At 42.5% G+C, this 23,104-nt stretch overlaps 1 protein-coding gene across 2 annotated transcripts; it reads left to right on the top strand.

Moving 5' to 3' along the window:
* The first annotated feature begins 77 nt into the window (after positions 1 to 77).
* On the top strand, positions 78 to 19,449 carry ITM2B (integral membrane protein 2B). Of its 2 annotated transcripts, none has more exons than XM_083714535.1 (6): positions 78 to 486; positions 10,978 to 11,106; positions 11,637 to 11,843; positions 15,063 to 15,173; positions 16,459 to 16,609; positions 18,774 to 19,449. In XM_083714535.1, exons 1-6 carry the CDS (start codon positions 367 to 369, stop codon positions 18,860 to 18,862), a joined length of 807 nt encoding a protein of 268 aa, XP_083570661.1. In that variant the 5' UTR covers positions 78 to 366; the 3' UTR covers positions 18,863 to 19,449. The 2 variants fall into 2 exon arrangements, 1 of the variants encoding a protein (XP_083570661.1); XR_014558337.1 differs by having other exon boundaries at positions 174 to 486; positions 16,459 to 17,489; positions 17,750 to 19,449.
* Positions 19,450 to 23,104: the final 3,655 nt, after the last annotated feature.

Raw genomic sequence — 23,104 nt, 5'->3', positions numbered from 1 at the left:
TATTGCTTGTAAGCTGCTCTGAGCCCGGCCTTGGCTGGGAGGGCGGGGTATAAATAAAAAAATATTATTATTATTAATGCCCGCCTTTGGCGCGCCTCTCCTGCGGGGGCTCCTGAGGCAGCTCCCCCCCCCCCCCGCCCGGTGCCGCCTTGGCTCCTCCCTCGGCCCGCCCTCTCCCGCGGTCGCTTGCCCGGCTGGTTGGGCGCCTGAGCGAGGAGGAGGCGGAGGCGGAGAGCGCAGGGAAGGGAGGCAGAGGCGCAGGAGCGGCGCGCACCTAGGCCCCAGCCCCACCCTCCGCCGCCGCCGCCGCCGCCAGCCCAGCGGAGAGCCGGAAGCTCCCGGGATCGCCCCTCAGCCGCCGCCATCATGGTGAAGGTGTCGTTCAACTCGGCGTTGGCGCAGAAGGACGCCGCGGGCCGGAAGGAGGAGGACGAGAGCAAGGAGGGCAGCTGCAGCCAAGTGCTGATCTTGCCCCCCGGCGCCAAGGTGAGCGGGCGGGCGAGGGGAGTCGGCGGCTCCGTCCGCCAGGCCCCTTCGGGAGGGAGGCCTGCGGGGCGGCCCGGGCGGAGAGCGGCGCCGGGTTCCCGGCCGAGCGCCTTGCAAGCGCCGCGGAGAGGCGAAGGAAGAGCTCGGGGCGGATCTAAAATGGCTGACTCGGGAAGAGCCGCCGAGCTTCGCCCCCTGCTCTTCGGCGGCCTTGTTTTCTCCGGGCCGCGCTCGGAGCTGCCTCCTCAGTCCCTTGGGGATGCCGAGGGGGCCTCGGTCCGCTCCGCCGCAGTTGCCTCGTTAGCAGGGAAGGAAAGACGGGCGCGGGCAGATCCGTCCTGCTCGGGTCGCCGCGTCTCTTGCATCAAGACGGAGGAAGGTGAAGCGTTTTTGTGCCAGGTTCCCAGACGGGTAGGATGTTGCCGCAAAAACAGCGCAGACAAACAGATCTATTATGTCGGAAGCTTCATGGCTGGCATTTCCTCCAAGCGCAGGGAGCGTAACCGGTTTTCTTTACACCTATATTTCTGCCCGATGAAAAGCACACTTAATGTAGCTGATGAAGTAGTCTGTAATCAAGGAAAACCTATGTTAAAATTCATAATTGCTCTTCACATTGCCACGTGATAGTCATATTGTACCAAATTGTGATGACATCAAGTAAATCATTAGTTTTATGCAGTGAAGCAATGAATTTAATCTCCAATAAGTCAGTGGATGAGCCCTTTAATTTCCATAATCCCAGTCAAGTTAAAACTGTCTTGCAGCATTCTGATAAGTTTTAGGTTACCATTTTATAATGATACACGGTAGTTAAAATAGTCTGGCATTTTCGGACTTTCTAAAGACTAAACAGTTCATATTTACACTTTATAGTTCTCTAAGCTGCAACTATACGTATATACATTACTACAGCAAAGAGGAAATAGGATTCATCAACATCAAGCTATTGAAACTTGCCATGGTTCCAAATTTGGCATTCCTGGGTTTAAGCAGTTTGGAAAACGGATACACAATTGTTCTTCAAAATGGAGGGAAAAATTAATTATGAGATTAGTGAGTTTTATTTTTTAAAAATGTTTTCACTATCAATTGGCACAGTTAGATCTGCTCAGTATGCTGTGTTAGATTCCAACTCTATCTTCAGTTCCTCTGATATTTTAGCTGCAGTAGACCAAAGATCTTTTGCAAAGTTGGTGCTGTCATTTGATGTGGAAAGGTGGGGGCTTAATTTGGTCTTTGTAAGAGATGTTCAAGAAGCTGCTGCTTCCCCCCCCCACCGTTCCTTACTTGGGATCCAAGATCTAAACAGTTTATTGTGGGGTTGAGGTAGGGATGACCCTTTTTTATTTCCCTTGAGTTGCTGGTTTGTGTTATCCAGCAAGGGCCTAGTATTAAGGAAATTAAACGAGGAAATCAAACATACAAACTTTCCTGGTATGTTGATGTTGTTTCACTCTTCCTCTCTTGACACGATTTAATCTTGCTTCCTAACAAGAGCTACAGAATCAGCTGGACTAAGCCAAAAGCAATCCCCCTTGCCCAACACTTTTCACTGTCTGCCTTGCCTGGAACATTACCTGCAAAATAAACAGATTTGATGCCTACACTTCTGTACAGTGGGCCTGCCACTTACACAAGAGCTCGGTTACAGGGGTCTGCGCACAAAGGCAAAATTGGGAACCTCCAGAACCGCCTTCCAGTGGGGTGGGGGGCTGCGTACTGGGGTCCTGGGAGGGCCCTGAGCGCTTTCCAGGCCCCTCATGTGACTTTCCCAGACCCCAGTAAGTGAGGTGGTGCCTACTTTACTGGGTTTTGGGACATTCCCAAAGCCCTCGCTCTGCCTTCACCAAAGTCGAGTCACTGAGGGAAGGAGGCATGAGGGCTCCAGCCTTGTGCCAGAGTCCTGGCACCTCATTCACAAAGTCTGGAGACTGTTTACTTGGCTTTGGGAAGGTGGCTGAAGGATTTCTGCTCTCCATTCCACAACAATACTTTTTAAAATGTTCAGCTGTTTCAGAGATTTTTCCTGGGGGGTGGAGTCTAAGCTATGTAAAACTTTCAATCATAATCAATACCAAAATACTTTTTTATTAGCACAAGCTAAATGATGGATTACCTTGACTGGGCACAAGTGACCCTATCATTGCCATAGCATGGCTCCGATTCGCTGGTCTCAATTAAGTATTTACATATGATTGCTGCTAGGAAATAGACTAGGGCAGGGGTCTGCAACCTTTAAGACAAAAAGAGCCACTTGGACCCGTTTCCGAAGAAAAACAACAACTGGGAGCCGCAAAAACATTGCAACATTTAAAACAAATATAACACTGTATATATTGTTTCTTGCCTTAATGCTATATATACAGGATCGTGCAGTCAGCTGTCAATCTCAAGAAAAAAGGACAAATTAATAGCTAATTAAAATTTTTAATTTACAACCAGGTAACCAGGTTAATGGGACTTTTGCTCCTGAACCTCAGTGCTCAGTGTCTGCACATCAGGGCTGTAAGACGTCACCTTCATTTTCACACAGGCTTGCAAGCTGTCACCTGTGAGGCGTGATTGATGTTTGTTTTTAATATAGTTCATGTTGGAGAAGACCTGCTCACATACATATGTGGGACCGAAGATCGACAGGACTCCAAATGCATACTTTTTCATGTTTATATAAGTGTTGGGGATGGCATTCCATGTTTCGAATACAAGTTTGTCCTGTTTGGGAAGGTTTTCAATATCACTCCATTTATGATTCTGAGCCAGAATGGCCTTCTGACGGGCAACATCCTCAAGAGTAGCGGTCAAGCATTTGAACTTGGACACCCATATATCTTTGTCGGCTATATCGGCCAGTTCCAGCTCAAGATCAGGTTGACTTACACCTGGAAATGCAGTCATATTCAATAGGGATGGATCGATCGCCAGGGGAGTGACAGGAAAGGATAATGTGTTTTTTTCCTCTCTGAAACCACAGAATCGTTTCCCAAACGAACTTTGCATTGCAGTGATTGCAGACTTGAAATATTCCAAATTTATCGTATCATGACTTTGTTTGAACTCTCTCAAAGAGGGAAAGTGAGACAGTGTACCTCTCTGGAAATCTTTGACAAACACTGTCAACTTGCGCTCAAATGCCAAAACCTCCTCCAGCGTGTGCAGGGCTGTGCCTCCTTTCCCCTGAAGGGTTGTATTTAGCGTGTTTAGATGGGCTGTCATGTCTACCTCACCCCCACAAGGAGAATGCTGCGCATGTGACCAAATAGCAAGGACTTACTTTGCTAGAGACAAGCCCCGACGCTACCACAAGCCTCCCTCTCTTCCCGCCGCCCAGCCTCCCAAGAAAAAAACCCCCACTTCAAACGGTCACAAAGCACAAATTCCACGCGACTGCGACTTGATCCGCCCACAACCTGATCCGCCAGGCGCGCCGAGTCCTCCCCAGGAAAGGTAAAATGCGGCGATGAGCTTGCGTAGCGCGCTGGGCTCCCAGCAGCGAATCGACTTGGATAGGCAGCAAGCAATCCAAACGGAGAGGTTTTTGGCGCGATCAAGGCGCCCCCAGTAGATAAGGGAGTGATCCAATCATAAGCGGCTTTTTGCGTGTTTCCGCCCAGAAAATGCGCCTCCTCCCCTCGCCTCCACCCCGGAGCCGCAGCAAAGGCGTTAAAGAGCCGCATGCGGCTCTGGAGCCGCAGGTTGCCGACCCCCGGACTAGGGGTACAGTGGCATAGCAAGTAGATTTTGACCCATTTGCTGTTAATTTGCTCAGTACAGTGGTACCTTGGTTCTCAGACTTAATCCATTCCAGAAGTCCATTCCAAAACCAAGGCATGCTTTCCCATAGGAAGTAATGCAAAATGGATTAATCCATTCCAGACTTTTAAAAACAACCCCTAAAACAGAATTTTAACATTAAATTTAGTATCTAACGAGACCATTGATCCATAAAATGAAAGCAATAAACAATGTCAATGGTTTTCTTGCCTTTGCTGCTTTTATTCATTTCCGCAGTCGCACAATCAATCGATCAGTAGCTGAACAGGGTTCTACACAGTTACAAAGACAAAGTCACAAGTCAGCCACAAAAATGAAAAAGCCACACAAACAAAAAGACAAAAAATAGCAAAAACAAAAGCAGCAAATATAAGATCCAAATATCACTTCTGAACACCTCAGAAACAGAATACTTCTTTTGGAATGGTAGGGTGCAAATTAGCAGCACAATACTAAAACCGGAAGAGGAACTTTTCATTTACAATGGTAGGAAACAAATTAGCAGCGCAACACTAAAAATGGACGCTCAGGACTCAAAGCGGAGCATGTTCGGCTTCCAAAACAAAGTTCGAAAACTGGAACACTCACTTCCGGGTTTTCAGCATTCGGGTTCCAAGTAGTTCAAGAACTAAGCTGTTCAAAAACCGAGGTACCACTGTATATGGGGTTAGGTAAAGAGACACGGGTGGCACTGTGGTCTAAACCACTGAGCCTCTTGGGTCAGCAGTTCAAATCTGCACGATGCAGTGAGCTCCTGTTGCTCTGTCCCAGCTGCTGCCAACCTAGCACTTCAAAAGCACGCCAGTGCAAGTAGATAAATAGGTACCACTGCAGCGGGAAGGTAAATGACATTTCCGTATGCACTGGCTTCTGTCACAGTGTCCCGTTGTGCCAGAAGCGGTTTAATCATGCTGGCCACGTGACCCAGAAAGTGTCAGTTTCTTTGGCCTGAAGCGATATGAGTCCCACAACCCCATAGTCGCTTTTGACTGGACTTAACCGTCCAGTGGTCCTTTACCTTCTTACCTTTACCTATCTGGGGTAATCCACATATCCTGACCTCCTTTAAAACAATCCTGCGGAATGCATGAATGTATATACTCTAAATGAAATATTGTATGAGAATAGTGCCTTCATATATTTTTACATGCTCCAATTTAGGTTGCTGTCCTTATCTACCTGGCAGTGTAGTCTCAGTACCATGCTAACAGTTCTGAAAATTTACTGGTCCACTTTCCATGTAACACACTAAGCCAATTTAATGAGTTAGTGTGAATGTACTCAGCAAAATTTACAGCTGCTTCACTTTTCTTGCAATCCTGCTGCTGCCATGTTATGAATGGGGCAAGACAGAGAAGCAAAGCAGCTCTGACCTTTGCTGCTGTGCCTGCACTCTTGCTCATTCACACTTAGCTATGGTTTGATTTAGCAGAAAATGCAGATTAGGCCACAGACCTAAGTCATGCTTAGAACAGGCTGTTTGAAATTGCTAACTTATGAGTGTAACTTGTTGGGCACGATGCACTGGATCCCAACACCTTTCCATTATCTGAATAATATATGTTGGTGATGCAGTTCCATTCAGGTGTACCTTTTGGAAAAAAAGTTATGTGTAGAACTATAATAACCATTGAGACATCACTACCTGTGCTAGGCTACAGCCCAGTGAAGTAGGTGCTATCAAAAGGCAATCCATCTTCCTTGTGTTGAGGATTCTTTCGGGAAACAATCCCCAAAGAATATGAGAAAGCTTGGGTGCAGCTTGTGGTTACTGAGCAGAGTTTCACCAAGAGTCCTGGCTTGAATAGCTCAGTTGGTAGAACATGAGATCCAGCTGAATTTCCCAGTAGAGGACGGCAAACTGCAACATGCTACTTGCTTTGTGGATATGGAGATCTGCACAGTGCACCTAACCAAGGATCCTGTGGAGACAGAGACTATCAGCCTAAGTTTTGGAAGCATCCCTGCTCTCTAGGTGACTATGGTGAAAAGTGGGGAAGAAGAAGAGAAAGAGACATAAATAGCCTGTGCTGGATGTTGGAAGCATCTGGCTCTGGTCTGACTTGCAGGTATAGGGCGATATACCACTGCAGTAGTAAATAAACCGTTTTGACCTCTTGCATTTTCCTGCAGAGATGCTTTAAATTCTAATCAGGTTGAGCACCACTTTGGGAGATTTCTTTCTTTCTTTTCAGTATTAGTGTACATCAGGGGTGGCCAACTCCCAAGAGGCTGCAATCTACTCATGGAGTTAAAAACTGGCAGTGATCTACCCCGTTTTGGGGGTTCGGGTCAAAGTTGTTGAGCTTTTTTAGAGGAGCCAAAGTTGTTGAGCTTCTTTGGGGGGAGCCAGTGATGATCTACCACAGACGTCCCAGTGATGTATCAGTAGATCGCAATCTAAATTTATTTTAAAAAATCTAAATGGATCCAGTAAATTGGTTTGGTTTGGCTCACTATGGTTATTCACATTGAAGTGTGATGTGGATTTGAAGCTGGTTTGGTCTTTTTTTGTGGTAGCAGCCTCTACAGTCATACCCCGGAAGTCCATTCGACTTCCAAAATGTTTGAAAACCGAAGCTCCTGCAGCCAATCGGAAGCTGTGGAAGAAGCCCCTTCAGACGTTCAGCTTCCAAAAATAGCTCACAAACTGTAACACTCTCTTCTGGGTTTGCAGCATTCAGGAGCCAAAATGTTTGAGAACTAAGGTGTTTGAAAACCAAGGTGTACTGTTTGAAAACGACTGTACTGTTAAGAGGGATTTCTTTGGGTGGGGAGTGGTTTGAATGATGATGTGCTGTGCTCCTTCCAAACCTATGATCCTGTGTATGGGGCAGAATATATAAGAGGAAACAAGCCAAACCAGTTCCTTTGTTAAGGTAATGACTTTGGCTGCCTGTTTAAGTACTGCAATTTACCAGTCTAAAGAGGTTGCCATAGAAATAAATGGGTGGGTGTCAACACCCCACCTGGCTGGAAGATGAAAGTAGGTACAGTGGTACCTCTGGTTAATTTGTTCTGGCGGTCCATTTTTTAACGTGAAACCGTACTTCCGGGTTAGCGGAGTCTGTAACCTGAAGTGTTTGTAACCTGAGGTTTTTGTGCTGGAGACACAGAAAAATGTTTGCTCTGTGCTGGATTTTGGGGGCTCCCTTGGAAACGAATGGCATGTTAAGGTATGATACAAGTAAATTCAGTAATAGGCTATCCTGTGCTTCTAATAGCTCTAACACATGACTGTTTGGGTGACTAAAACACAGCTTGATAAAGAAAACTTTATGCATACATATAAAAAAGAAGCCATTAACATTAAATATATTATCATTATATGATAATATATTTCAGTATGCCACACTCTTTTAAATGGCATTGCAGAAACCAGTTACTGGCACTAAATAATAATATAGAAATAAAAAGCTGTTTAAATCAAGGTTTAAATCACATGCTGTTACATGTAATTTTATAGGCCTGGGTACTTTAAGTGTATAAAGCATTAAAGCTACTTTCTGTTAAAAAAAAAAAATCACATTGTATGGCCAGGGGTATGGAATTGCTAAGAATAAGGTCACACCAAAATAGAAAAAAGGCTATTACATATAGTTGAAATACATACGAATTCTAATGTTTATTAGATTAAATGAATAGCATTTTTAAAAAAAATGAATAGCATTTTTTTAAAAAAATTGTTTTCTGTAGCTCACATTTCAGAACTGTCAGTGGTGAATGACACAATGCCAAATAATGTAACTGGATCAAAAAAATCATTCTTCATTACTTACACTGGCAATATCACAGCTTGACTTATTATTTACTAGATTTTTTAAATGTGAGTTGTAAAACTGGTTCTTGCATCAGAATTTACAGTTTGTGGAGACTATTCTCCAGAGAATTTTCTAGCAGAGAATATTCTCACCTCGCCTCACTACACACACATACCTTTGCAAATCAGGTATATTGAAAAATGTGTATTATAAAAAAGTAAATGTTTGAGTGTACCCTTGCTTTCCAGCTAGATTTACCCCTACAGTGACAGTGATGCAGCCAGCATAGCTTTGTGGATGTGAGCAAATGTCTTCTCAGCACAAGCTTGGAAGTGGGGGATGGGCCAGCTTGGCAATGATTATACGCTTACAGAGTTGTGACCAATTTTCAGTTACTTGATGTTCAAGACAAAGCATCTTTCTCAGATACTTGCAAGCATGCCCAAAGTGCACCTCAGGTTTCTGGAATTTAAGGAGGGCAGGAAGGGCTAATTGAATGGCGGGGACAATAGCATACAAGTACATCCCATAAAGCGTTGCCCACTAGTATGGATGTTGAGATAAAAATTGCAAGCTGTCATGTGTGGATGAAAGTGTGCACATGGAAACAGTGACCCATGTACAATGAACAGCCTAATCTGGACACAACCCATGCCATTGCTTTTTCTGTTGTCTTTATATTAGTGCACTAAATACACTTTATTATACAAACAGTGTGTGTTCATTATATAATAGTATTTGCTGTGATTTTCCACCCTAATTTAGAGGGGGAAATCCATTTCTGCTTCTTCTATTCTTTCTCCCCCAAGAAAAGCGCTTGAGGTTTGATAGCTGTGCCATCTGAGTTCACTCCAAATTGTACACAGAATCCTTTCTTTCTCAACGCTCTTTCTGCCAATTTAGGATGTCTCTTGGTCTCTCCGTCCATGGCCTTGTTGCACTCCTTGGCTGTTTCATTCCTCCTAGACACTGTGTGAAGGACCTTTCCATTTCACTATCTATTGCTGTCGATTACAGTGGTGCCCCGCAAGACGAATGCCTCACAAGACGGAAAACTCGCTAGACGAAAGGGTTTTCCGTTTTTTGAGCTGCTTCGCAGGACGAATTTCCCTATGGGCTTGCTTCACAAGACTAAAACGTCTTGCAAGTTTGTTTCCTTTTTCTTAACACCATTAATACAGTTGCGACTTGACTTTGAGGAGCAACTCATAGAACGCAGTGTACATAGTAGCCTTTTTTGAGGTTTTTAAAGACTTTGGTGATTTTTGAAGCTTTTCCAAAACTTCTTTTGCAGCCATTTGGTAAGTTAAGCTTTTAAAACTTTTTTTTTGGGGGGGTTGGATTTTGGGTTGGGGTGTTTGGAATTCAAGGACTTGGTGTTGGGGAGGGGTTTGCAAGAATCTGGAAGCTTGTGTGTGTTTTTTCTGCATTTTAATGATTTTTTGTGACCATTGGGCCACTCTGCTGTTTTTTTTAAAAAAATTCTGGATTTGAATTTCTGTGTGCTGGGTGGCTGGGGGAACAGTTGGGGAGGGGTTTGCAAGAATCTGGAAGCTTGTGGTTTTTTCCCTGCATTTTTATGATTTTCTGTGACCATTGGGGCCACTCTGCTGTTGTTGTTTTTAAAAAAAATCTGGGTTTGAATTTTGAAATGCTCTTTACAGTACTGTATGTGTGCCTTTAAAGAGCACTTAATAAACTCTTGTTGTACCAAATTTGGCTTTGTTTGGACTTTTTATGACCATAGGAACACATTAATTGATTTTCAATGCATTCCTATGGGATTTTGTGCTTCGCAAGATGAAAAATTCGCTAGACGAAAAAATTCGCGGAACGAATTAATTTCGTCTAGCGAGGCACCACTGTATACCATTTCACTCTCCTATTCTGGCAGTCATTTGTCAGTCTTGTTTTCCATAGCCTTTGAGTCCTCTAATTCCATTTTCTATTTCATCCTGTTTTCATTTCCCATTTTATTATTTCAGCTCTAATTTCTCTTAATTGCTCATCCAATAATTGCTGTAAGATGCCAACAGTCATTGGAATGCCCAGCAATGAATTTGCCATACCGAATGTACTTGGTCTTGTTAATGGTTCAACCCAGCCACTCCCTTAAGATATTCAGTTTCCACCTCCACCATAAGATCTTCACAGCATTCTCCCAAAATTCATTTCCCATGGGAGGAACTTAAGTAGAGAATTACTTTCCATTTCAAGGCAAATCTTCTGTAGGGAAGTAGAAAATTAAAAACAGAACACTTAGAGCTCCTAAAGCATGCTTTTTGTTTTGTCTTTAGCCTTTTATAATTGACTCTTCTCAAAATCAGAAAGTAGCTTACACACCAGATGTAAATTTCCACTGACAGACAGCTAAACCTCTCAATTTCAGAGATAATTCATGATAATTAGGAAAAGGGAGGCTTTCTGACCTTAACTGCAAGTGACACCTCCGGACACAATGCTGGTGCCTCCCTCTTAAGTCCCCCCACCCCCAAAGTCTGGGTTTCTAGGAGCTGGCAGCTTCTCAGTCTTCTGACTCAGGTAGCAGCTTTTTCAGGTTAACCCCCATTTACTCTTTATCTCTAGAGTGAATTTCAATAACCAGGATTGCTTTGGCTTTCATCATTCACCACGTAATTATCTCTGTTGGTGAGCTGTTGTCAAAAGTTGGTCAATTTGCCATGACCTTCCCCAGAAGCCCCCCCCCCCCCCCGGTTATATAGCAATTTCAATATTAAAAAATATACAAGATAACAATTCAAAGCTCTCATACTAATCACTTTTACTTAGAAGTAAACAGTGTATCTACTTTGATTTCAATGAGTGTACTCTCTGACTGTGATTTAGTTTGGTATCACCCTATGACTTTACAAAGAACCACATATCTATGCATCTATATGGCCTTATAAAGCTTGATGGACACAACTGATTACTGTTTCCCTTTCTATATTTCTAGGATCCAGAGGGCGTGGTACCTATCGCACAAAGGAGGGCTTGGTGTTGGTGTATGTGTTTTGGATTAGCTTTTATGCTTGCTGTGGTGATACTTGGGGGTGCCTATCTATACAAGTATTTTGCATTCCAGGTAGGTTGAATATATTACTTAAATGAGTAAATACTTCTCTTGGTACTATTTTGACAATTTTCTGCTAGTTACTCTTTTTTAAAAAAGGTGAAGGTAAAATCCCCAACATATTTTAACCTCTAGCCCTTGAATTCTTAGAGCTAATTCACATGTTAATTTTAATCTTTTTATAAGGAAAGTTCCTTCATTTAAGCTTAGGAGATGTAAGTCTAGGTTTGAGAAGAGAATCCATAATGTATGTATTTCTGTTTTCCCAAACCACTCCCACAGTATTTTAATTGACTTTAAAACTTTCAGATATTGTAATTGATTTTCCCCCAGAAATTTCCTGTCTCTAGCAGGACACATGGACCTGCCTGGGTTACACCTGCCCTTCACGCCCTGCTTCCCCTTCACTATGCTTCTTGAAACAGCTTTGAGATGAAAGAAAAAATAGCACTTTAATCTGGTACATATTAATGGTTTAAGGGTGATTATAAGTGCCTGAAAGCTTGCATAATATTTGCTTCACTTTTAACTTTGCCCTTTAGGAAAACGGCGTTTACTTCTGTGGAATAAAGTATATTGAGGATGGCTTAACATTAAGTGAGCCAGATTCAGGCGCCCCAGCTCCCCGTTACCAGATCATTGAAGAGAACATTCAAATCCTCAAGGAGCAGGAGGTGGAGTTCATCAGTGTGCCTGTTCCAGAATTTGCTGACAGTGATCCAGCTGATATCGTTCATGACTTTCACCGGGTAAGGACAGTCTGTAACGCGAGTGAGAGTTTCTTGCCATATGCTTGTTTGTAGCCATGGATTGGTTGTGTTGACTTTCAAAAGCAGGCTGTAGGGCTGTGGTTCAGTCTCTGACATCTCTGACTGGGCTTGGAAAGGCTTGTATCTGAGACCTGGAGAGCTGCTGCCAGGCGGCATAGACTAGGGTGGGCAACGTATTTTTCACCTGAGGATCTTATTTGTTCCTGACTAGTCTTCTGGAGGCTGCATACCGGGAGAGGGCAGTGCCATCATGAATTAGGCCACTGCTCACATGCATCCACAAGTGACACAAAAGTGATGCACACACTCAAGCAACATACACATACCAGCTTCTCATGTGCTATGCCTTATGTAGCCTTTGGGAACTGGCACATCAAAGTGCTCCAGGAGCTTTGGGATGGCAGCTTCATGCCATGAGTTATTGCAAAACACTCCAGCTGTCTTCTCTACCCTTTCATGATGGAACTGCCACTCCTGATGAGTTCATTGAAGATCCAGTGCTCAGGCTATATTGGAAATGATGCCCTTCTCCAGTAATGCTCAGATACTCACACTGATTGCTGAACGTTCTGGCGCAGAGGTTGTATTGTGAAATTGGAGAGAGGCCAGAGTGGGGCAGGTGAAGCCAGAGGAGGACCACTAGCCACTGACAGTTGACAGAACTTGTTGTATATGTGATTTTATTGCCAGTGCTACAATGCATTCAAAATCAGGGAGTGTCTCGAGCCCAGATAAAAACGCTCAGGCTGTTCATCATCCTTGTGTAGTAGAGAATATTTGAGCTAGCTGGACTGATGATATGATTCAGTTTAATACAGCTTCCTATGTTCCTGTGCAATAACACAGTTGCAATAACTGCAAGCACTGAACATGTTCTAAAGCCTGTGAGCAACAGGCTTTTTAGGAACCTGGAGTTTGGAATGTGGCAGGTATGGAAATAGGAATTTCCAGTACTTAACAAAAGTCCTGCTTTTCTTCCCTAATTCATGTCCCAGACAAGGAAATGATGGATCCCCACCACTGATTTTTGTAAAAAAATTATGATGTGAGTACAAGGGGGCCCTGCAGCAAAGCGTTGCAGTGCATCTTACTCCTAACAGAGGTACTGTTCTAGGCTTCACCCAGCCTGAAACAGGAACCTTGCACTGCTTGGAATTTACCATGGGCACTTTCCCACTTTTTCCTTCCTGTGCAAAAGTGCTTTAGATTGGTGTGGAACAACATTTTATTGCTGCATAGTGTAGTGAGGAGAGTAATTCACTGCTTGCCATGATGCTTTTAAGGGCCTGTGCAGGTAACCATCCTCACTCCCTTTTTCATTATCTTTTCTGTTACTACCTTTTCAGCGTTCCATGGTTTATCTTCCCACAATCATCAGACTTGCATCATTTGCCCAAATTCCAGTTCCTTTAATCTCCCTTGCAGTGGAAGTGAGAGCTGCCCATAGAAAGCAGTTAGAAAGCAAATTATTTTAACATGGCTGTGATTGAGCAGCACTGTTTATATTGTCACCCACCCACATTGTTTAGGGAAGTTTTTAATAATTGGGTTTTTTAATGTATTTTTAATCTTTTGCTAGAAGCCACCCAGAGTGGCTGGGGAAAAATAAATTATTTTATTTTATTTTATTTTATTTTAATTAATTAATTAATTAATTAATTAATTAATTAATTACCAGACTCAACAAAAACTAGCAGCCGCCCGAAGTTCATGTTTCTGGTATTCATTGTGAACTAAACAGTTCCCTCCATACAATCAGTTACATCCAGCAGCTTCCTTCAGAATGGGAATGGGGGTGCTGTGATCTTCAGGTGTTGCCCTCCAACTCCTATCAGCCTGAGCCAGCATTCTCAGTGGTTAGGGACCCTCACTGTGGCCTCAGTGTACTTTCAACTGATGGGATATGTAGCTATTTGAGTTTACTCTTAGATGAAATTCCCCCCCCCCCCCCTCTCTCTCTCTCTCTCTCTCTCTCTCTCTCCAATTCTTTTACTGCTCTAAAAAAACCCCTCAAATTCTGATTTGTCTACCTTGCATAAATTGGGTTGTCTTACTGTAGTAACTGAAATTCAACACATAATTATAGAACCCTGCACATTAATCTGATATTTATTTTAGAGTGTTGAATAAGGAAAATCACATTAAGCATACTTTGAGTGTCATCTACCATTTTGGATAGTTTGCCTATGACTTGAGATGCCTGGAACTTGGGGGTTGTACTGTATAATAACAATTCTCCTCCAATTAGTTTAAATCACATGCCCAGAAAACCATCACATTTACAATTTGAAAACATTGAGTGCATAAAAAGTACTAGGTTTTATTGTGTTTTGCACTTCTTAAATTAGGCCTGGGATATTCATGCAGCAAAATGGGGTGGTGGGAACCTCAGTTGGCAGAATGGTTTGTGCCACTTCAGGTAATTGGATCACATGTTTTTTAGTGCTTCCCAATGTGGAAGACACTGCTCCCCCCCCCCCCCCCCCGCAAAAGGAAGAAACAACCACAGAAAACTAGCACAGAAGGCTGGACTTTTCTTAGTGCTGGTTTTGTTTTATCTGAAAGGACATTACAAATAATATCTGCAAAGGCAGGCAGGCATAATAATAATAATGATAATAATAATAAATTTTATTGATATCCCACCCTCCCCAGCCAAAGCCGGGCTTAGAGCGGCTAACATCAAATGTATAATACATTAACAGAAAATCAGACAATCAATTAAAATACATCCTCAAATCAGATCAGGATCAGAATAAAATCCAATCAGATGACAACTCGCAGATTAGGGTTGGGGACCTTAAATGCTCAACTGTTTGTGCTGAACTTATATTGGCCTGTGAGAAAAATTGGGAGGCCACTTTCATGCAAGTTCTTATGAAAGGGGAGAGGGAGTCAGACTGAACCCCGACCAAAGGCCTGGCAGAACAGCTCTGTCTTGCAGGCCCTGCGGAAAGATGTCAAGTCCCGCAAGGCCCTAGTCTCTTGTGACAGAGCGTTCCACCAGATTGGAGCCACAGCTGAAAAAGCCCTGGCTCTAGTTGAGGCCAGCCTAACCTCTCTGTGGCCTGGGACCTTCAAGATGTTTTTGTTTGACGACCAGGAAATTTTCAGCAGGAAAATGAAGTAGCAATTACTCATACGTAATTTTGTATGTTTACAATTACTAACATGCTATTTGTGACATCTTCTCATCAGAGACTTACAGCTTACCTTGACCTCAGCCTGGATAAATGCTATGTTATTCCTCTAAACACGTCAGTTGTTATGCCGCCTAAAAACTTTTTGGAGTTGTTGATCAACATCAAGGTATGATTAAAATTCACGTTTCTTTTTGAATATATTCAAGCTAGATCATTGAACTTTCTTACTGGAGATATAAGTGTATGTAAACATGAAAGAGCAGCAGAATGTTGTAACTTCATTAGCTAATTTTTTATTTATAAGTCATATTAAGAATTTAAAAAATAATAATTACACTGTACACAATTCAAAAGCATAACTTACATTGTTTGAAGAATGTGGTTTAAGTCTACCTTGTCTATAATCAGTTAATTTTTACATTATAGCATATACATAAAACTTGTTTACGCATTCAAACAACTTCTCAACAAGAATGCTGTTTCACAGAATAGAGGTAGTCACGCTGAAAGCGATGCTTGGAGCTGGGGTTGACCAGGCTTCTGATATTTTTGATATATCAAGGAGAAACTGTCCTGCAGAACACGGTGACTTACTGAGTAGATAAGAGTTAAGGGGGTCTCTGAAGTAACCTGGTCCTAATCAGTTGTTTTGAAAAATCTTAATACAAATTATTAATATTTGTTTTTTAAAGTAATTTTGTCTTGAGGGCCATTTTTGCTAGTAGCCCAAACCTTTCAGTTTAAATTTGAGTTCCCCATTATGTCCAAATTGAGAGAACTGCAGTTAACTTTAGTTATGGAAGGGTTGCCATATGTCCGGAATTTCCTGGACACATCCAGAATACTCCTGTCTCTAGCTGTGTCTGGGCGGAAATCGGTCAAATGTCCGGGAAAATCCGGATGTATGGCAGACCTTGTCGGTAGTGCCGTTTTTGCTTATTTTCCTTAAAAAAATTGGCCAAAAAGCTCAACAAGTTTGGCCAAAAAAAGTAGAACAACATTTCTGTCTGGATTTTTACTGTTTGAAATATGGCAACCCCAGCTATGGTTATTTTAAAAAATAGTGTTATAGTGGTAGCATCAAGCCAAAAACCTTTCGGCAGCTTTGAGAGATCTTATTGAATATATTAACAGGGCAAAACTGCCCCACATTAGCCTTGGCAGAAATATATGATACAATAGTTATCTATTATTATTTATATCAACTGTCCATCAAAATGTGATTCACCATTTATCCTCTATTATGTTTTATTGTTTTCTAAAGTGTGCAAAATTGATAGAGTATTTTTAAAAAGCAGTTTCCTTCTACCTTCTGCAAAAAGTCCCTCCCCTCCAACACACATTTTGCAGAACTGAACTTTTTTTCCGCAGAACAGTTGTAAAAACGACCCACCTGACATCATTAACATTATTGAGACTATACTGTTGCACTTTTATTTGGGTTGATGCAGGCTGGAACATACTTGCCTCAGTCCTACTTGATTCATGAGCAGATGATAGTTACTGATCGTATAGAAAATGTGGATCAGCTGGGCTTCTTCATCTATCGCCTCTGTCGTGGCAAAGAGACCTACAAATTGCAGCGCAAGGAAATGCTGAAAGGTATGATTGGCATGTGGATGGGAAAAGGAAAGGTACCTCAATTCTGTTGAGGGTGATGGCCCTCCTGTTAAGTGCCATATAAAATAGTGAAAGTGTAGCATCCCAGTGCTCTGTATTCATATTGTGACAGCCTGAGACTTTGCAGCTTTGCTGCAGTTCAAATGTAATCGCTTGCGTTTGTTGGCCCTCATGCTAAATAGTTTCTCACATGGCAACTCTTAGCATTCAGGACAGTTTTTTGTGCCATTGAATTTTTTGTGTGTGTGCCTTGTACACTGTTGCGATATCAGTAATTGCATGTTTAGCACTGTGATCTGATTCAGAGACTATACTTCACTAAGAACTGTAATAATAAACGTATAAATGGAATGGTGAACTCATGGACAAAATACATAAAACGTATTTCATGTGGTACTTCTATTTAGTTTAACCAGTTTGCCAGTTTGAATCATGCTACTTTTATGCATCAAGCACTTTGCATAAGATTTAACAACAGTGCAGTGGGCACCAGTCAGATGTAAGCCAAGTCACCATTATTTTCAATGGGTGACAGGCATGAGCTTAAACATTTACCATTCAAATCAGGGGACTAAAAATTGCTTAACTTGGGCTGAATCATGAGTTGTAGCATCTCGTGGTATGTTGGAACAGAATTGACTAATTTTGCTGGAGCATTGTTTGGGACACAGAACAAAGGAAGTACCTTTCAATGAAGACTAAACTTGATGTGGATCTGAAGAAGTGTGCATGCACATGAAAGCTTATTATACCCAGAACAAACTTAGTTGGTCTCTAAGGTGCTACTGGATGATTTATTATTTTTTAAATTTCGACTGCATCAGACCAACAAAGCTACTTATCTGAATCTTGATTATTGCTTGCTTTAAAGGAACCAACTCTCCTCTCCTCTCCCGCTTTGCTCCTTTAAAGAAGCAGGCTCTCTGTCCCTCTCTCCTCCCCACTCAGCGGCTCTTCTCCCACTTTGCTGTTTCAAAGCGAGCCACGGAGGAGGGAAGGAAGGGGAACCATGGATCCTCTTCTCACGACTGCAGCAGATCCCCCCCCCCCCGCCACCTATAGGCATTCCCTCCATAACACGCACAGACATTTCCCCTTACTTTCTAGGAGGAAAAAAGTGAGTGTTATGGTGCAAAAAATACGGTAACTGTTGAGGCTTTCACCACAGCTCTTCAGTTGGGTAGGAATAATATGACAGGGATGGCTGATCTGTGGCTCTTCAGACATTGTTGGACTCCAGCTCCCATCAGCCAGAACCAGCATGCCCAATGGTCAGGGATGATGGGAGTTGTAGTCCAGCAATATCTGGAGAGCCGGTGTTAGCTACCCCTGGTATAAGGTGGCATTTCTTGCATTTGCCTGCCTTTGGCAGCAGAAACTGTGAGCTATGCTGGGGCAAAACTGAATTTAGTGGTAGCCTGTTCTAGAGCCTAGATTTGTTATACTTGGTATGGCGATCCTGATTAAAGGACAACAATATCGGATGCATCAAGATGGTTCAACAAGAACTGTACATAAAGCAACTCCTTTGCGATAAGACTGCTCAGAGCAAGTCTTGAGAGAGCCGCTGTGTCTGCTTTTTAGTTCATTAAATGTCTGCAGCTCCCTGCATCATCCAACATCCGTAAATTTGCAGAGAGATTTGCAGCCTCCAGCCTTCACAACCTTCCTATCTTGACTCTCCTATGTAGTTTATATGTGTCTTGCAGGTGCTCATCAATGCCCTAGTGCAGCTGAGGGGCCTGAAAGAAGGTGGTGGTTTGAATTCTTGAATTTAAGCCATTTTCTCAGGGAAAACAAAAAACCCCCACTCCAATTAAAAACAGAACTTTTATTTTTAGAAAAGCAGTTTGCATTCAAAACATTTTCACCAGCACTTTGAATACTTTCTGCCTATAACTGACCTATCAGCTAATAAAAAGTCACAGGGAATCTCTTTGAAGGCCCAGCACCCATCAGTTCATTGTGATACCAGCCTATTGATGGGTGGGTGGTCAAAGTTGGGGGGGGGGGAGATACGAAGCTGGCTTGTTGGCCAGACCCAGTTCCTTATTAATGACCTACAGAGTCTCCAGTTTTCACAGGAAATAAAAGGCAACTATCTTTTTTTAAAAATCTTTATATTCTATTCACTTTCCCACAACAGGAATACAGAAGCGTGAAGCAAGTAATTGCCGAAAGATTCGACACTTTGAGAACAGGTTTGTCATGGAAACACTCATCTGTGAAGAATAGACATACTGTTGTGACTGAAAATACACACATTGGCCCCCGCCCTTTATATTATGTGCAGTGATCTTTATTTTAAGTCATTTATGTAAGTAGTGGACAAGGCTTTATAGCTGAATGCCAACACTTTTTATCTTACAATAAACCTTTTTAACGTTTTCCCATATTTTGAAGCATGGTGCCCTTTTTATATGTTTGAATAGCTGCTATATAAAGTCTTAGTTGTTAGTACATTTCATGTAATGAACCTTTAAGTAATACCAGGTCAATAATTTATCCCATTTTAGAGTAAAATTGGAGAATAATTCATCTGAATTTATTATAAAGAATACATGCACAAATGGACTGCAACTCTTGAGATTTTTAATAGCATATTACTTGCAACGTTGGGGAAGCATTGGGAAAACAATTTGTAATAAAAGTGCAATTCATTTTCTTCTTTTAATACAGTCTCATTTAAGTTTGATTTCCAAGTCGCTGTTCTAGTATAAGCATCTGCTGTAACAAAGTTAAGCAGTAACAGAATGTTACTGACGTGTATATATGCTATGTATGTGCATTGAAAATAAATATTACAAACCTGTTTGTCTAAATGTTTTTGTAACTTTTCTTTGAGCAATTTTCTTTATGTGCACAGTATCTCTGGGAATGTTTGAATTACTGGATTTTAATGCTAATAATATTTTAGAGCAGACTTGACACTAAAATACTACAAATCACCTTTATGGATTAAACAATAGAAACCATTATTAAATGGGAAATCCTAACAAGTAAACAGAGAAAAGTGCTTCATGTTCTCAATTTTGGTTGTTCTTTTTCTACCACAGTTAGTTACCACAGTTGCCTCAGTGAAAGGGCCTTGCTGGGTTGCCAGTTGTGTTGCTAGAATGTGCCCCAAAATCATCCAAGTGACCTCAGTGAGCATTTCAATGTCAAATACTCAGATTATTTCTACTTTTTATTTAGTATTTTTATTTATTTACTTGATTGGGGAGGGCAGCTGTCCTCTTGGCTACATCCATGTCAATGTATTTATGTCCACAGCATTCCCCTGATCCACCAAACTTGTAATTATCCAAAAAAGAAACGAGATTTGTCTGGCATGGCTTGTTTTCAAGAAACCCATGCTGGGTCTTAGTAATTGCCACATCCTTTTCTAAAGTGCCCACAGACTAACTGTTGAGATTAGCTAGGTTTTTCCTTACCACCTCATTTCCTGTCTTGGGCTGCAGCTCCCTTCTGATATCATGTATTATGTTATCACCAGATTGGGCATTATTTTCTTTTTGGATGAAGATGGAGGCAAAGTAGGGTGGAATCTACACACACATAAAAATTGCTCCAAGAATGCTTTTTAATTTTTTTAAGTGTTCTTAAAAATACAGTACATTGAATTTTCCACAAGGCTCATGATCGCCATCTAGTGTCTCATCAATATTGCATTTAAAACACACTTAATTTTTTTTTTTATTTGCAGCTGTATAGCTGAGTCCTAAGTGTTGAGGAGTTTTGCCTTCCAATAGCATTTCTTTGTCTTCTGCACACAAATGACTTACCACTTGCTTGTTCTTCCTCTTGCTTCAAACACAGGCAAAGAAACCTTTATTATTTAAACATCTCTTTCAAGCCTGAGCTCATTCTGAGCTTTAGCCTGGCTGACCCTGCAACTGTTGGCTTCTCATGTGATTTCCCTCTTCTTCCATTTTTATACACGCCCTTCTTAAATCTCAGCTCATCTGTAAGCATTCTTTAGATGTCTCCCACTTTCTTGTTGCAATTGTCTGCATTTGGGCCTTCAGTATTTCACCTTTAAGAAACTCCCATCCTTCTTGGACTCCCTTCTCTTTGAGTATTTCTGACCATGAGATCTCACCCAGTAGCTACTTAAGCTTTTGGAAATTGGCCGCCTTAAAGTGCAGATCGCATGTGTGACTAAATGCAGCTCTCCCTTGCTTCTGAATCATGAAACCCAGGAGGACTTGATCACTCCCTTCTAAGTTTCTGAATACAGGTGGTGACTATTTTGTGCATGGGTTCTGCTCCTGGTCCCTGCATGCTCCACACTGCTCCCATTCTGGCTTCTTCCTGGTCCAAAAGGACCTACGTCAGTGGTCACACATCAATGGGGTGCACACAATATGGTTGCCATCTTTACTTCCACTTTGTCAGTTCCTCCCTATTGGTGAGTACAAAGAGGGACCGAAGGGTTCAAAAAATTATTTCTCCAAAGTGAGTGACTGGGTGGTAAAATTTCAAACAAGTGCAAAATGATACATTTTTTGGGGGGGTATTTTTTGGGGACACAGGTGGTGCTGTGGTCTAAACCAGAGCCTAGGTCACTTGCTGATCAGAAGGTTGGCAGTTTGAATCCCCGTGACTGGGTGAGTTCCTGTTATAGAATCATAGAGTTGGAAGAGACCACAAGGGCCATCGAGTCCAACCCCCTGCCAAGCAGGAAACACCATCAGAGCACTCCTGACATATGGTTGTCAAGCCTCTGCTTAAAGACCTCCAAAGAAGGAGACTCCACCACACTCCTTGGCAGCAAATTCCACTGTCGAACAGCTCTTACTGTCAGGAAGTTCTTCCTAATGTTTAGGTGGAATCTTCTTTCTTGTAGTTTGGATCCATTGCTCCGTGTCCGCTTCTCTGGAGCAGCAGAAAACAACCTTTCTCCCTCCTCTATGTGACATCCTTTTATATATTTGAACATGGCTATCATATCACCCCTTAACCTCCTCTTCTCCAGGCTAAACATGCCCAGCTCCCTTAGCCGTTCCTCATAAGGCATCGTTTCCAGGCCTTTGAAAATTTTGGTTGCCCTCCTCTGGACACGTTCCAGTTTGTCAGTGTCCTTCTTGAACTGTGGTGCCCAGAACTGGACACAGTACTCCAGGTGAGGTCTGACCAGAGCAGAATAAAGGTAAAGGTAAAGGTACCCCTGCCCGTACGGGCCAGTCTTGACAGACTCTGGGGTTGTGCGCCCATCTCACTCAAGAGGCCAGGGGCCAGCGCTGTCCGGAGACACTTCCGGGTCACGTGGCCAGGGTGACAAAGCTGCATCTGGCGAGCCAGAGCCGCACACGGAAACGCCGTTTACCTTCCCGCTGGTAAGCGGTCCCTATTTATCTACTTGCACCCAGAGGTGCTTTCGAACTGCTAGGTTGGCAGGCGCTGGGACCGAGCGCACCCCGCCGCAGGGATTCGAACCGCCGACCTTTCGATCGGCAAGTCCTAGGCGCTGAGGCTTTAACCCACAGCGCTAGATGCTATACTCCTATTGATGCAGCCCAGAATTGCATTGGCTTTTTTAGCTGTTGCTCAGTCCCAGCTTCTGCCAACCTAGCAGTTCAAAAGCACATCAAGTGCAAGTAGATAAATAGGTACCACTCCAGCGGGAAGGTGAACGATGTTTCCGTGCTTTGCTCTGGTTCGCCAAAAGCAACTTAGTCATGCTGGCCACATGACCCGGAAGCTGTATGCCGACAAACGCTGGCTCCCTTGGCCTATAGAGCGAGATGAGCACTGCAACCCCAGTCGCCCGCAACTGGACCTAACTGTCAGGGTTGCCTTTTTATTAATTTCACAGATGTGATGGTGTTTGAACTGGTGGCGATAGACCAGGAATGAGACCTTGGAGTGGTGGTGGATAGCTTGATGTTCACCGTTAGCAGCAGCAGCAGCTGTTAAAAAGGCAAATTCCATGTTTGTGAGCAAGGAGTTGAGAATAAAACTGGTGCCCAGTCACATTCTTTCACCTTTGGTGGACATCTCCTTCTGGGAGATGATCTATAATGAAATGAAAAAGGTATTTAAATATACCTTCCAGAAGAAACCAGAGGCCTTTCTCTTGGGCATGGTCGGCCAATTGGTGTTAAAGAAGGATAGAACTTTTTTTATGTACGCCACAACAGCAGCAAGAATACTTATTGCAAAGTATTGGAAATCACAAGATCTACCCACCCGGGAAGAATGGCAGACGAAGGTGATGGAATATATGGAACTGGCTGAGATGACTGGCAGAATCCGGGACCAAGGAGAAGAGTCGGTGGAAGAAGATTGGAAAAAATTTAAAGCTTATCTTCAAAAATATTGTAAAATTAAGGATTGTTAGAAAGATGTTGGAAAAAGAAAATTATGTGGTTTTGGCAGAAGTGACATAAAGGATTAAGTAAAAATGAACTAATGAAAAAGAGAATGTAAAATTATAGTATATTAAAACAAATTATTAAGATAAAAACAAGGTTG

This window comes from Podarcis gaigeae (genome assembly GCF_964106915.1).
Source record: "Podarcis gaigeae genome assembly, chromosome: 1".
Taxonomy (NCBI): Eukaryota; Metazoa; Chordata; class Lepidosauria; order Squamata; family Lacertidae; genus Podarcis; species Podarcis gaigeae.
The sequence above is the reverse complement of the archived record's forward strand: the minus strand, read 5'-3'. Positions and strand labels throughout refer to the sequence as shown.

Coding starts and splice junctions, on each gene's coding strand:
- ITM2B (XM_083714535.1), top strand. CDS start 367: ATGGTGAAGGTGTCGTTCAACTCGGCGTTGGCGCAGAAGGACGCCGCG. Junction 11,107..11,636: donor ACAAGTATTTTGCATTCCAG/GTAGGTTGAATA, acceptor TTTGCCCTTTAG/GAAAACGGCGTTTACTTCTG. Junction 15,174..16,458: donor AGTTGTTGATCAACATCAAG/GTATGATTAAAA, acceptor GGGTTGATGCAG/GCTGGAACATACTTGCCTCA.